This window comes from Ranitomeya imitator, chromosome 1 (assembly GCF_032444005.1).
Source record: "Ranitomeya imitator isolate aRanImi1 chromosome 1, aRanImi1.pri, whole genome shotgun sequence".
Classification (NCBI taxonomy): domain Eukaryota; kingdom Metazoa; phylum Chordata; class Amphibia; order Anura; family Dendrobatidae; genus Ranitomeya; species Ranitomeya imitator.
The window spans coordinates 1098027354-1098044035 of NC_091282.1; the positions used below are offsets into that span (position 1 = coordinate 1098027354).

General features: G+C 42.6%; 1 protein-coding gene across 3 annotated transcripts in view; it reads left to right on the forward strand.

Annotated features, from left to right (window-relative positions):
- TENM3 (teneurin transmembrane protein 3) overlaps positions 1-16682 on the forward strand; it is a 736855-nt gene that overhangs the window by 406891 nt on the left and 313282 nt on the right. For all 3 annotated transcript variants that reach the window (XM_069744268.1, XM_069744269.1, XM_069744270.1), the window contains exons 9-11: positions 4855-4956; positions 5149-5343; positions 6852-7052. In XM_069744268.1, coding sequence (XP_069600369.1) covers positions 4855-4956; positions 5149-5343; positions 6852-7052 — 498 coding nt within the window. The remainder of the gene's footprint in view (positions 1-4854; positions 4957-5148; positions 5344-6851; positions 7053-16682) is intronic.

The window sequence follows — 16682 nt, forward strand, 5'->3', positions numbered from 1 at the left end:
TCCAGTGTCAAGTACCCACAGTCAGTGATGGTGTGGGGTGCCATGTCAGCTGCTGGTGTTGGTCCACTGTGTTTCATCAAGGACAGGGTCAATGCTTTATGGTGATGAAGATTTCATTTTTTCAGCACGACCTGGCACCTGCTCACAGTGCCAAAACCACTGGTAAATGGTTTACTGACCATGGTATTACTGTGCTCAATTGGCCTGCCAACTCTCCTGACCTGAACCCCATAGAGAATCTGTGGGATATTGTGAAGAGAAAGTTGAGAGACGCAAGACCCAACACTCTGGTTGAGCTTAAGGCCGCTATTGAAGCATCCTGGGCCTCCATAACATCTCAGCAGTGTCACAGGCTGATTGCCTCCATGCCACACCGCATTGAAGCAGTCATTTCTGCCAAAGGATTCCCGACCAAGTATTGAGTGCATAACTGAACATTATTATTTGATGGTTTTTTTGTTTGTTATTAAAAAACACTTTTATTTGATTGGATGGGTGAAATATGCTAATTTATTGAGACAGGTTTTTTGGGTTATCAGGAGTTGTATGCCAAAATCATCAGTATTAAAGCGATAAAAGACCTGACAAATTTCAGTTGGTGGATAATGAATCTATAATATATGAAAGTTTAATTGTAATCATTACATTATGGTAAATAATGAAATTTAACACTATATGCTAATTTTTTGAGAAGGACCTGTATATATATATATATATATATATATATATATATATATATATATATATATATACACATTATTTCACAATAGTGAGTATACCCCTTACACTTTTTGAAATGTTTTATTATATTTTTTCATGGGACAACACTGAAGATTAGTGTTGAGCATTCCGATACCGCAAGTATCAGGTATCGGCCGATACTTGCGGTATCGGAATTCCGATACCGAGATCCGATACTTTTGTGGTATCGGGTATCGGTATCGGATCCATAGTGAGGTGTAAAATAAAGAATTAAAATAAGAAATATTGATATATTCACCTCTCCGGCGGCCCCTGGACATCACCGCGGGTAACCGGCAGGCTTCTTTGTTTAAAATGAGCGCGTTTATGACCTGAGGAATGACGTCGCAGCTTCTGATTGGTCGCGTGCCGCCCATGTGACCGCCACGCGACCAATCAGAAGCCGCGACGTCATTCCTCAGGTCCTAAATTCCTAGAATGAGCGCGTTTAGGACCTTAGGAATGACGTCGCGGCTTATGATTGGTCGCGTGCCGCCCATGTGACCGCCACGTGACCAATCAGAAGCCGCGACGTCATTCTCAGGCACTAAACTCCTCATTCTAGGAATTTAGGACCTGAGGAATGACGTCGCGGCTTCTGATTGGTCGCGTGGCGGTCACATGGGCGGCACGCGACCAATCAGAAGCCGCAACGTCATTCCTCAGGTCCTAAACGCGCACATTTTAAACAAAGAAGCCTGCCGGTTACCCGCGTTGATGTCCAGGGGCCGCCGGAGAGGTGAATATATCAATATTTTTTATTTTAATTCTTTATTTTACACATTAATATGGATCCCAGGGCCTGAAGGAGAGTTTCCTCTCCTTCAGACCCTGGGAACCATCAGGATACCTTCCGATACTTGGTGTCCCATTGACTTGTATTGGTATCGGATATCGGTATCGGCGATATCTGATACTTTTCAGGTATCGGCCGATACTATCCGATACCGATACTTTCAAGTATCGGACGGTATCGATCAACACTACTGAAGATATGACATTTTGATACAATGTAAAGTAGTCAGTGTGCAGCTTGTCTAACATTGTAAATTCGGTGTGCCCTCTAAATAAGTCAACACATACCCTTTATTGTCTAAACCGCTGGCAACAAAAATGAGTACACCCCTAAGTGACAATAGCCATATTGTGCTCAACGTGTCAATATTTTGTGTGTCCGCCATTTTTCTCAAGCATTGCCTTAACTCTCTTTGGCATGGAGTTCACTAGAGCTTCACAGGTCGCCATTGGAATCCTCTTCCTCTCCGCCATGGTGACATCATGGAGTTGGTGGATGTTAGAGACCTTGCGCTCCTCCACCATCCATTTGAGGATGCCCCACAGATACTCAATAGGTGTTAGATCTTGAGACATATTTGGCAAATCCAGCATCTTTAGCAAGACAGTGGTAGTTTTGAAGGTGTGTTTGGAATCATTATCATGTTGGAATACTTTCCTGCGGCCCTGTTTTCAAGGAGAGGGGCTCATGTCACAGTACATGTTGGCAATCATGGTTCCCTTAATTAATTGTAGCTCCCCACAGCCGACAGCACTCATACAGCCCCAAACCATGACACTCCCACCACCATGCTTGACTGTAGGCAAGACACACTTGTCTTTGTAATCCTCACCTTGTTGCCGCCACACAAACTTGACACCATCTGAACCCCAAAAAAGTTTATCTTGTCTCATCAGACAAGTCCATGTCCATGTCCTTATTCTGTTTGTCTTTAGCATGCTGTTTGTGGGCATTATACTGAATTTATGGTTTTGTAATTGCTATATATGGAGTTTTGCTCTGGGTTGCCCACCTTCTGTCCTGTGCCTTAGGTGTTCACCCGCCAATTATTTTTAAAATATAATGGTGGTGGGTCCCCAGGAGCGCTCCATCTTGTAACTATATATATTATTATATGTTTACTCTGTTATATTCACTGTTTATTCTTTGCCTACTCTTTGCATATTGGTATATGACTACCTGCACATTGGCACATGCCTGATTATACTGAATTTATGGTTTTGTAATTGCTATCTATGGAGTTTTGCTCTGGGTTGCCCACCTTCTGTCCTGTGCCTTAGGTGTTCACCCGCCAATTATTTTTAAAATATAGTGTTGTTATCAATAAAAGTTACTTTTTAACTTTATGGCTTTTGTGTGAAGGCAGTTCTTTCGTTTTTTTTTTGGATAGATAGATAGATAGATAGATAGATAGATAGATAGATAGATAGATAGATAGATAGATAGAAATATATATAGTGGTATGTAAAAGTTTGGGCACCCCTGGTCAAAATTACTGCTATTGTGAACAGTTAAGCAAGTTGAAGATTAAATTATCTCTAAAGGGCTTAAGGTACCGTCACACTTAGCGACGCTGCAGCGATACCGACAACGATCCGGATCGCTGCAGCGTCGCTGTTTGGTCGCTGGAGAGCTGTCACACAGACCGCTCTCCAGCGACCAACAATGCCGGTAACCAGGGTAAACATCGGGTAACTAAGCGCAGGGCCGCGCTTAGTAACCCGATGTTTACCCTGGTTACCATCCTAAAAGTAAAAAAAAACAAACAGTACATACTTACCTACAGCCGTCTGTCCTCCAGCGCTGTGCTCTGCTCTCCTCCTGTACTGTCTGTGAGCACAGCGGCCGGAAAGCAGAGCGGTGACGTCACCGCTCTGCTTTCCGGCTGACCGACGCTCACAGCCAGAGCAGGAGGAGTGCAGAGCACAGCGCTGGAGGACAGACGGCTGTAGGTAAGTATGTAGTGTTTGTTTTTTTTACTTTTAGGATGGTAACCAGGGTAAACATCGGATTACTAAGCGCGGCCCTGCGCTTAGTTACCCGATGTTTACCCTGGTTACCAGTGAAGACATCGCTGAATCGGTGTCACACACGCCGATTCAGCGATGTCTACGGGGAGTCCAGCGACCAAATAAAGTTCTGGACTTTCTTCCCCGACCAGCGACAGCACAGCAGGGGCCTGATCGCTGCTGCCTGTCACACTGGACGATATCGCTAGCGAGGACGCTGCAACGTCACGGATCGCTAGCGATATCGCCTAGTGTGACGGTACCTTTAAAGTTAAAGATGACACATTTCCTTCAAATTTTGGTAAAAGAAAAGTGATATATACAGTATATTGTCATTTTTACATTTTAAAGAATACAAAAAGGAAATTGGAGATTTGTGTGCTCAAATAACTTTGACCAAGGTTTCATACCTAAATTAGCGTTTTAGGGATGTTGCTTGTGCACTATTATCATTATGAAAGGACAGGTGATACAAATGTCCCAGCTTTATAAAAACCCAGCCTCCTCTAACCTTGTGCCAAAAAACAGCAGCCATGGATCCTTCTAAGCTGCTGCCTAGCACTCTGAAAATGGAAACGGTGAAGGCCCACAAAGCAGGAGAAGGCTATAACAGGTTAGCAGAGTGTTTTCAAGTTGCCTTTTCCTCAGTTTGAGATTACCGTAGTTTGAGTCTCCTTTAAGGCCAGGTTGTCTTAGCACTTAGTCGAGCTGCCATTTATCATTATAACTCAATAGCTAATGTGCTTTTTCCACTTTCTTTCAAACCATACAGTAGGTTAAAAGGTAAAATAATTTTTATGGCTTCATGTGTAAAATTATCTGTCCTGACAGCCAAGAAAAGGTGAGACAGCGCAGTTCACACTGTATGATAGCACATCAAAAATCTTTTTTTTTTTCGCTTCAGCTTCTCCGTTGTTTTATGCGGAGTCCGAGGTCTGAGTTCACTGCCTACCGAACAAAATGACTGACGTGCATTTATGCCTCGGCTAATTATTGTATAACTATCTGCAAAGGCAGTGAGCAAGAATGTCATTATAAATTAGTCAACCTGCATTAAAAATACCCCGCGTTCCGGACATTCTTGTCATAGCAAATTGAAACTTCTCATTCCGTCCAGCACTGCCGGCAATTATAGGTAATAAGTCAATATTTGCTTTCCTCGAATTACTAAGCAACTCCAGCTATTTTTTTTTGTACCTGATCAAAATGCCTGACAGTTATGAAAGGAAACGTAAGAGAAAGTCTGTATTGTAGGAACTCAGCAAGCCGTCCATTTCTATAAAGTCTCACCAAATCTCTTATTTGTAGAGTCCGTTGTGGAATGTCCCCGAAATTGCCATGGAAACGGAGAGTGCGTTTCGGGAACCTGTCATTGTTTTCCTGGATTCCTAGGACCCGATTGTTCGAGAGGTATACAAATTAGTTTTCTTTTGTGAAAAAATGCAGCTAAGAAGTGGCGACTGGCGACACAATCTCAGCATCCAATGCCTGACATATTTATTTGCTTTGTCCTTCGCTGTTTTTTATTTTGTAAGCGTGTCTAGTGCTTGCATGACAATGCAAAATGTCCTAATTCTACTATTGTCATGTTATATTTCACAGCAGCCTGTCCGGTATTGTGCACTGGAAATGGTCAGTACTCCAAAGGACGCTGCCTCTGCTACAGTGGCTGGAAAGGAACCGAATGTGATGTGCCCAGCACCCAGTGTGTGGATCCTCTATGTGGCGGCCATGGAATATGCATCATGGGCTCTTGTGCTTGTAACGCGGGTTATAAAGGGGAGAACTGTGAGGAAGGTAAGTGTAATTGGTACTTTGGAAGAGGTCATGTAAAATATGTTTCTGCTGCTCTCATAGCATAAACCTATTCCATGTTGTCATAATTCGCTGTCGCAACCTAAATTCCCTGTCAAAATGTCCTTAAAGTGTTTGAGGAAAGCCTGGCACCTGGAGAAAATTCACACAAATGTGGAAAGAACATACAAACTCTTCGCGGATGTTGTCCTTGGTTGGATTTGATCCTCAGCGCTGCCGAGCAACAGTGCTAACATATGCTATAGAGATCTCGCAAAGGTTAAACTGACACTTAGAGCACCATCTCGATAACTTGCCACAAAAGATTATTTGACTCTCAAGATAACTTAAAATTGCACAAGCATTGACCGTTGTCAAGTTATGGCCCCCATACATGTTAGACTAAAATCACCTGAACCAGATGATATCAACAATTAACCAAAGCATTGTTTGTCTGACAGCCATCTAATATGTTTGGCCAGCCGTATACTCTTTTGTGCTGTAGTATCTCAGAGCTTGGTTATCCAACTCAAGATAACCTTTGATAGATCTGTGAACATTAATACAAGAAGGCAAGAATTGTGGCTCATAGTAAATAATAGTATTTTCCCCATTCTGGTTGAAAAATGACAACAGGTATTTGATCGATTGCCAGGCATATCCGTATGTGCTTATTGTAATTTAGAAGTCACATAATCACCTCCAAACCACTTTTCCAGTTGAGATATTATTTATGCAACCTCATATCTTGAGTTATTATCACCTTTTCTTCTTTGTTTGTGGTGTTTTATATACTTCTTTAATGTCTTGAGGTGTATCACCTTTTCAAAGACCACATATACTTACAATGCTTCACGAAATTGCACATGAAACGTGTCGGATGTACAGAAGAGCAGCAATCCTTTTCTGATACATTTAACGCTCTCCAGGAACCTAAACCAGAGTGAAACATGATACATAGCTTTTGGCATTACGAGATAGAATTAGGAAATCTGTGATGTTGTTATGTAGTGCAAGGACCATTTTGTGTTGGCCTCTTCTAGAGGAAGTCACCATTTTCTTTCCTTGATCAAATTGTTTTTATTGATTTGCATGTGCAAAGGAATGCAATTAAGTCCCCGGAATTAAATTTTCAGACCATTGACCCTACAAGTGTAACGTTTTATTGAGTCAAATTGCTGAATTAAGTCTCATCATCCAGAGCACATTAATGGCAGTCCAGGAAGATGTAGAGTATTCAGCTGATACATTAAAACAGCAATTGTCTGCCGAAACTGTCACATTGTGTCTTGGTCAGAGCCAAGAGAATGGCTTTTTCTACCCTCACTGCTTTTAATACAGGTTCCTGAAATCACTGGTATGTACTTATACTATATTATTTGTCACTGTTAGGGTATTCAAAAACGTTTCTGTAGTTCTTCTAAAAGACATGAAAAAATAATATATCAAGTCAAAGTGTATAACCGAGGACATGATATGGGCAGTAATTAATCCTTTTTTTCTTTCCATAGCTGATTGCCTGGATTCATTTTGTTCGAATAATGGGGTTTGTATTCATGGCGAATGCCACTGCAATCAAGGATGGGGTGGAACCAACTGTGAAATCCTCAAATCCATGTGTCCTGACCAGTGTTCTGGTCATGGTACCTATATCCAAGAATCTGGAAGCTGCACTTGTGATCCCAACTGGACCGGACCTGACTGCTCTACTGGTAAGAATGGTGTCTTAAATATTTAGCAGGGTGCAATAATGTGAACTTACCTTCCTTCCACTTTACTGTTTCTTAGACAAGACATGTAATATGTATTCTGAAATTAACCCACTATTAGATGTTCAGATGATGCCTGGCAGCCATCTGGGTGAAAAAGGATCAGACATGTTGAATTTCAACATGTATTAATCTCAGGGTAGATACTGTAAGTTCCTGGCAGTGGTATCTAGTTGTAGTTAATACCCCTCTCAGTTTTCAAAACACAGGCGCAATGAATCTAACTGAGCATGTATTTATATGATGGGGAGGGATCACGAAGAATATCTGTCACTCAAGAATTGGACGACAGCTATTAAAGGTGTCCGGCCACAGGACACTAAATCCACAAACTACGTTCAACTACCAAGGTTATCAGAAAGAAAAGCGATCATATTTGGAGCTCATTAGGATGGCAGTAGTTAAAGGGGTTGTCCAGGCCAAATCGATAAGTCACACTGAGTGGCTGCAGACGTCTGAATCACCCAAGCGCATGCACTGTGCGCTGCAGGAATTCACCGGTTTCTGACCGGAGGGCATGTATGTGTTATAAAAACTCCCAACCTAAGCCCATCTAGTGGGCATGGCCTTGCTTCATACACTTGTGTTGAGCCAAACCGCACCCCGTCTTGTGACACAGCTGTCAAGTGAGCGTTGTCGACTAGAGGGCGTGGCCTCACGCTATGCAAGCGTATGGAAATGAGGCCGTGCCCACTGACTGGGAGTGTGTATAACACTTATATACCCTCCAGTCCCATGTCAGAAACCGGAAAATTCCCGCAGTACACAATGCATGCACTGGGGAGATTCATAAGTTTGCAGTTACACAGAGTGACTGCACACTTATCGATTTGGACCAGACAACCCCTTCTAGTTAGCAATACACATTGGATCACTGTTTTTCCTACAGGAATCTCTCCTGACACCTCCCTAAAATAGGAGCATAACAAAACAAAAGTTTTTCCCAAATGGACAGCAGATAGATAAGCACTGATGGTATTATACAGTATATATATATATATATATATATATATATATATATATATATATATATATATATATATATATACATACTGTAGTATATTATATTTCCTTATTACTCACTCAGGTGAGAAGTATCGGTGGGTCATTTGCGACCAATTGGGCACAAAGAGCCATCTCGCTGGGAGTATGATCAACCTGTTCTGATGCGGGCGGTAATGAAAACCTGCCCACTTGTCCTCAGAAATACAGGTGATCACATATTAAATAGGGATCAAATTGGGATCCAAAAGATTTAGCACTTTTTGTTGAGCAGAGTCAAATGATCCAACTTACCAAAAAAGAGCCAGACTGCCATCACTTGGAGAAGAGCTAAGTTCCTGCTCCTCTCCTCCTAGGACAGCACTTCTCAAATTACACAATCCAAATTCCATCTTTCCAGTCTTTATAGCAAACTGGATTTATATTTCCAAAAAATCTTAAAATACTTCATTTACATAATATATGCATTTATATAAAAAAAACCTTTTTAAAACAGAAACGAGCAGCATAAAAACTGTCTATGCATACAATGTGTTTTGGACTAAACACCTTTATCAAGAATACATTTCAATGTTGGTAACAATGCACAGCGGACCAGAACTTTCCAGTAGCCCCTTACCACAGCTCAGACAGCTGACAGTGATGTAGCCTTTATTCATACACTCTCATCTTGCAGTACAGTAATAGCATAATTTTCACCTACCCTAAACTTTAATCCTCTCATAGCTCACAAGAGGAAAACACAAATTATAATAATAACTTGTGAATATATTATACAGATGAACCAAATCACTATGAATGTAACGAATGGAAACGGAGGCACAGATGTAGAAGTTCACATTCGTATTTATTGAGATTACAACCCCTGGCAAAAATTATGGAATCATCGGCCTTGGAGGATGTTCATTCAGTTGTTTAATTTTGTAGAAAAAAAGCAGATCACAGAAATGGCACAAAACTAAAGACATTTCAAATGGCAACTTTCTGGCTTTAAGAAACACTAAAAGAAATCAAGAACAAAAAATGTGGTAGTCGGTAATAGTTACTTTTTTTAACCAAGCATAGGGGAAAAATTATGGAATCACTCAATTCTGAGGAAAAAAATTAAGGAATCACCCTGTAAATTTCCATACCCAAAAATAACACCTGCATGAAATTAGATCTGCTCGTTAGTCTGCATTTAAAAAGGAGTGATCACACCTTGGAGAGCTGTTGCACCAAGTGGACTGACATGAGTCATGGCTCCAACAAGAGAGATGTCAAATGAAACAAAGGAGAGGATTATTGAACTCTTAAAAGAGGGTAAATCATCACGCAATGTTGCAAAAGATGTTGGTTGTTCACAGTCAGCTGTGTCTAAAATCTGGACCAAATACAAACAATATGGGAAGATTGTTAAAGGCAAACATACTGGTAGACCAAGGAAGACATCAAAGAGACAAGACCGGAAACTTAAAGCAATATGTCTCCAAAACAGGAAATGCACAACAAACCAAATGAGGAAAAAATGGGTGGAAACTGGAGTCAAAGTCTGTGACCAAACTGTAAGAAACCGCCTAAAGAAAATGGGATTTACACACAGAAAAGCTAAACGAAAGCCATCATTAACACCTAAACAGAAAAAAATAAGGTTACAATGGGCTAAGGAAGGCAATTGTGGGCTGTGGATGACTGGAAGAAAGTCATATTCAGTGATGAATCACAAATCTGCATTGGGCAAGGTGATGATGCTGGAACTTTTGTCCAATGAGATTTATAAAGATGACTGCCTGAAGAGAACATGAAAATTTCCACATTGATGCTATGGGACTGCATGTCAGGTAAAGGCACTGGGGAGATGGCTGTCATTACATCTTCAATAAATGCAAAAGTTTATGTTGATATTTTGGACACTTTCCTTATCCCATCAGTTGAAAGGATGTTTAAATCATTTGTCAAGATGATGCATCCTGCCATAGAGCAAAAACTATGAAAGCATTCCTTGAAAAAAGACACATAAGTTCAGTGTCATGGCCTGCAAATTAAATACTTGATGAGTACTGTTTGACATTCATTAAGTCCATGCCTCAGAGACTGCAAGCTGTTATAAAAGCCAGAGGTGGTGCAACAAAATGCTAGTGATGTTTTGGAGTGGTTTTTTGTTTGTTTGTTTTACATGATTCCATAATTTTTTCCTCAGAATTGAGTGATTTCATAATTTTTTCCCTATGCTTGGTTAAAAAAAACGTAACCATCACTGACTACCACATTTTTTGTTCTTGATTTCTTTCAGTGTTTCTTAAAGCCAGAAAGTTGACATTTGAAATTACTTTAGTTTTGTTCCATGTCTGTGATCTGCTTTTTTTCTACAAAATTAAACAACTGAATGAACATCCTCCAAGGCCGGTGATTCCATAATTTTTGCCAGGGGTTGTAGACATGGAACCACTAGACTAAGGTCCAGGGGGCTCCGAAGGGCGTGTTACTATGTGAGCCCCAAACACCCGTAGTAAGTCCCCTCGAACTGGGACAGAGTGAAATGTCTGGAGGACACGGGTGCTACCGCCAGTTAGACACCGAACTTGTGGCGGCTATCCCAGTGGAACAGATGGATCAGCAGGGTTAGCGGATACTGCAGAGCTGGCCGGAAGACACCGGGTGCTTGAATAGTAGCTGGTAACGGGAGTACTGGCGAAGACCGGAAGAGTAGCTGGCAGACTGGCGGGACTAGACGGGTCCAGCGTAGACAGTGCGAATGCAGTCCAGATTAACCGGGTAACAGGTTGCAGAGGCTCTGTGAAGACAGACAGTGTAAGCAGAGTTCTTGGCAGATATTTCAGAAACAGAGACGCATGTTAACAGGAACCGGAAGTAAGCCACAGTGAATACTTGTTGCTCTGGCGCACACCCTAAGGTGGGTGAGCTAGAACTAATAACCAGCCACATGCTATTGGTTAGAGCAGTGATTTTCAACCAGTGTTCCGTGGCACACTAGTGTGCCGCGACACATGGTCGGGTGTGCCGCGGGGAACATTCCCCAAACTATGGTGCCCCCTCCAGTTCGCTTGCTTGCCTGAGACAAGCGAGTCCCTTCCTTCAGTGCCCCTGACAACCGCTGAGACCGCCGCTGGCACTTCTGCATCAGGGAAGCGCCAGCAGCGGCTGACGTCACAGTCTGACTTTGTCTTCGGTGCTGCAGCTCTGCCTCATTCGTTCATATTTCCCCATAGCTGTGCCACATAGTGCTCTGCACCGTTCATATTTCCCCATAGCTCTGCCATATAGTGCTCTGCACCGTTCATATTTCCCCATAGCTGTGCCATATAGTGCTCTGCACCGTTCATATTTCCCCATAGCTGTGCCACATAGTGCTCTGTACCGTTCATATTTCCCCATAGCTCTGCCATATAGTGCTCTGCACCGTTCATATTTCCCCATAGCTGCTCCACATAAAGCTGTGCCATTGCTGCTGCTGCTGCTTCAGTAAAAAAAAAAAACCGCCATACTCACATCTCTTCCTTGCAGCTCCCGGCGTCCAGTCCCGGCGTCTCTCTCCGCTCTGACTGATCAGGCAGAGGGCGGGGCGCACACTATATGCGTCATCGCGCCCTCTGACCTGCACAGTCAGAGCGGAGAGACGCCGGGAAGATGGAGCGGCGCCCGGTGGCTGGAACGGGGACAGGTAAATATGCTATACTTACCTGCTCCCAGCGTCCGGCTCCTTCTCCCGGACAGCTGGTCTTCGGTGCTGCAGTTCTTCCACTGTTCAGCGGTCCCACGTGACCGCTGAACAGGGAAAGAGGCAGAGCTGCAGCACCGAAGACAAAGTCAGACTGTGACGTCAGCCGCTGCTGGCGCTTCCCTGATGCGGAAGTGCCAGCGGCTGTCTCAGCGGTTGTCAGGGGCACTGAAGGAAGGGACTCGCTTGTCTCAGGCAAGCAAGCGAACTGGAGGGGGCACCATAGTTTGGGGAACGTTCCCCGCGGCACACCCGACCATGTGTCGCGGCACACTAGTGTGCCACGGAACACTGGTTGAAAATCACTGTTCTAATATTTCCTTTTGTTCTACAAGCCTTAATAATTCTTCAGTCTCCTTCTAAGTGCTCATGCACGTGGCCATATTTTCAGTCTGAGTGCAACCCGACAAAACTTGGATCACACTCAGACCAATGTTAGCATATGGAGCCATGCACATGCAAACCGCAGCATGCCCGAATTTCATCTGATATTTGGATCACACTTTACTATGCAAGTCAATGAGTCTGTGTAAAGCATTGGACTGCACTCGGGTGACATGTAAGTGCAGTCTGATTTCCACGGACTGACAAAATGGAGAAGATGAAGACTTTTTTTATCCATCTGCTCCTCATCTGAGAGCAAACACAGTATTTTGGTGCCCTAGTCAGATGAATCCAATGCCTCACCTTCATACCCAAAGCAAAGGAATGGCTCAGAGGCTAAGGTAACGTGACTCCTAATGCACCTCCTCTCTTCCCTTCCAATAGATTAGGTAGCAAACTCTGATGACCACTTCCACAAGAATTGTTGCCTTTTTCACAAAAAACGTATCAAAAGTAAAAAGAAAAATGCTGCACTTTAGGGATGTGACTTAACAGGAAGTTCAATTTCAAAGTTAGAGACAGAACCAATCATTGCTGACCATTTACACAATACAGGGGGAAAATAGTGATCTTCATCCCTGACATCCTATGTTTGACATGTAGAACCCAAGGATAGTTATGGAAACTAATAAAGCGTAAATATAATGGGGGCCATTTGGTTTCCATTAAGGTGTCCAGCATTTGGCAGATACCATAATGGAAAATAAGCAAACCACCATTATAAATAAAGGGATACAGTGGGGGGGAAGTAATTAGTTAGCCACCAATTGTGCAAGTTCTCCAACTTAAAAAGATGTGAGAGACCTGCAATTGACATAGGTAGACCACAACTATGAGAGTCAAAATGAGAAAACAAATCCAAAAAAATAACCTTGTCTAATTTGGCAAGATTTATTTTGCAAATTATAGTGGAAAATAAGTATTTGGTCATTAACAAAAGTTCATCTCAATATTTTGTTATATATCCTTTGTTGGAAATGACAGAGGTCAAACGTTTTCTGTAAGTCTTCACAAGGTTGGCACACACTGTTGGTGGTATGTTGGCCCATTCCTCCATGCAGAGCTCCTCTAGAGCAGTGATGTTTTGGGCCTGTCACTGGGCAACAATGACTTTCAACTTTCTTCAAAGGTTTTCTATGGGGTTGAGATCTGGAGACTGGCTAGGCCACTCCAGGACCTTCATATGTTTCTTACGAAGCCACTCTTTCATTGCCTTCGTGGTGTGCTTGGGATCATTATCATGCTGAAAGACCCATCCATGTTTCATCTTCAATGCCCTTTCTAATGGAAGGAGGTTTGCACTCAAAATCTCACGATACATAGCCCCATTCATTCTTTCATGTACACAGATCAGTCGTCCTGGTCCTGGCAGAGAAACAGCTCCAAAGCATGATGTTGCCATCCCCATGCTTCACAGTAGGTATGGTGTTATTTGGATGCAACTCAGCTTTCTGTCTCCTCCAAACACGACAAGTTTTGTTTTTACCAAACAGTTCTACTTTGGTTTCATCAGACCATATGACATTCTCCCAATACTCTTCTGGATAATCCAAATGCTCTCTAGTACACTTCTGATAGACCCAGAGATGTACTGAATTAAGCATGGGGACACGTCTGGCACTGCAGGATCTGAGTCCATGGCGTAGTAGTGTGTTACTGATAGTAGCTTTTGTTACGGTGGTCCCAGCTCTATGCAGGTCATTCACTAGATCCCCCAGTGTGTTTCTGGGATTTTTGCTCATGGTTCTTGTGATCATTTTGACCCCACAGGGTGAGATCTTGCGTGGAGCCCCAGTTCGAGGGAGATTATCAGTGGTCTTGTATGTCTTCCATTTTCTTATTATTGCTCCCACAGTTGATTTCATCACACCAAGCTGCTTGCCTATTGGAGATTCTGTATTCCCAGCCTGGTATAGGGCTACAATTTTGTTTCTGATGTCCTTCAACAGCTCTTTGGTCTTCACCATAGTGGAGTTTGGAGTTTGACTGTTTGAGGTTGTGGACAGGTGTCTTTTGTACTGATAACAAGTTCAAACAGGTGCCATCACTACAGGTAATGAGTGGAGGATAGATCTTAAAGAAGAAATTACAGGTCTGTGAGAGCAAGACATCTTGCATGTTTTTAGGTGACCAAATACTTATTTTCCACCATAATTTGCAAAATAAATCTTGCCAAATCAGACAAGGTGATTTTCTGGATTTGTTTTCACATTTTGACTGTCATAGTTGTGGTCTACGTATGATGTCAATTACAGGCTTCTCTCATCTTTTTAAGTCTGAGAACTTGCACAATTGGTGGCTGACTAAATACTTTTTTTCTCCACTGTACGTCTGCTGGTTTTGCATCCGTCATGTGACAAATACAACTTGCACAAAACTGATGGTGTTTATGGTTATGTATTCCGGTTCTGATGACATATTCATGTAGTGATGGTTGTTCTGGAGTTGTATTCATGTAGTGATAATGATGCTGTTGATATGTTCATCACCAGAACCATCATCAGTACATGAATACAAACATTATCAGTAAATAAATGTCACCAAAACAATCATCATTACATGAATATGTCACCAGAACCACCATCAGTACATGAATACATCACCAGAACCACTATTAGTACATGAATGAATCACTAGATCCACAATCAGTACATGAATCAACAGACCCACCATCAGTACTTGACTACGTCACCAGAACCACCATTAGGGAAATTAATACGTCATCAGAACCTCTATAAGTACATAAATGTCTCACAAGAACCAACACAAGTACATGAATACATGACCAAATCCAAGAGCACTTGAATACAAGAACCAAGCTTAGTACAACAATCAATTGTAATATCAAGTTAGCCCCATAAGCAATTTATCGCATGAACTTACAACCCTACAACAATGATAAGCAAAACTGAGAATTGTTATTAACAGCCATAATCTGACTGTGGACCATACAGGAACCATGGCACTGAAGAGAATTAGTATCACAAATAAACATTTATATCCTGGTACCTTATAGATTACATCTTCTCTGGAGTCAGCTCTCTGCAGACCTCCCTATTCTTCGGTCTTTTGCAGCACATCCCAACACAGTGCCCTTAAAACTGAAAGTGTTATTAAAATGACCTCTGTATAAAAATATCTGTTGATATTATGACCTAAATATGCCTCCTATGATATATGGCATTGGCCACCCTTATGAACCACGGCCTATACCATGGCTGTCTCCTCTCTAATTTTCCATTGCCCTTTCTATATCTCTACACTGTCCCTCCACTATGCTAACCCCACTCTATATTATGCCTTCATTTCACGCTGTCCCCTCTCCATATCCATTCTGTGCCCTCTCTTCACACTAATAATAATAATAATCTTTATTTTTATATAGCGCTAACATATTCCGCAGCGCTTTACAGTTTTTGCACACATTATCATCACTGTCCCCAATGGGGCTCACAATCTAGAATCCCTATCAGTATGTCTTTGGAATGTGGGAGGAAACCGGAGTACCCGGAGGAAACCCACGCAAACACGGAGAGAACATACAAACTCTTTGCAGATGTTGTCCTGGGTGGGATTAGAACCCAGGACTCCAGCGCTGCAAGGCTGCAGTGCTAACCACTGTGCCCTCATCTGCCCACCACGCTGCCCTCTTCAAACTGTAATCACTCCTCTTGCTGTTTCCCTACACAGTATGGTCACCACAGCTACCAATACAGTATGATATCCACAACAAGCTACCAATATATAGTATGATCAACACCACAGCCCCCCATATATAGTATGATGCCTACCACAGCCCCCCCATAAATAGTATGATTACCACCACAGCCTCCCATAAATAGTATGATGTCCAAAACAGCCCCCATGAATGCTGCAATGGTGCCCACAGCACCCCATACAGTATTATGAGCCACAAACCATATGATATTCACCACAGCCCCCTATCCAGTATGGTCACCACAGACCCCAATATAATGACCTCCACATCCCCATATACAGCATGGTCACCCACAGCTCCTAATGTACTTTGCTGACCCTCCTTCACAGACCCTCATTTCCTTGCCCAAATGCACAGCCCATCATTTCATGCCCCCCTCCACATTGCCACTTATTTTATGGGCCCCTTGCAGAGCCCCTCATTGAAGCCCCCCTGCAGAGTACCTCATTTTATTACCCTATCTGCACAGCCCCTCATTTTTTCCCCCATCTGCACAACCCCTCATTTATTCCTCTCTGCACAGCCCCTCATTGTGTTCACCTCCAATCAGCACAGCCCCTCATTTTATTCTCTCCCTTTGCAAAGCCTCTCTTTTTATTCCCCCTTCAGCATAGACCTTCCCTTCATTATATCCCCCCAATTAGCAAAGTCCCTTATTTTATTCACCCATCAGCATAGCCCCACCCCTCATTTTATCTCCTCCCTGTCTGCACAGTCCCTCATTTTATGCCACTCAGCACAGTAATGAAAG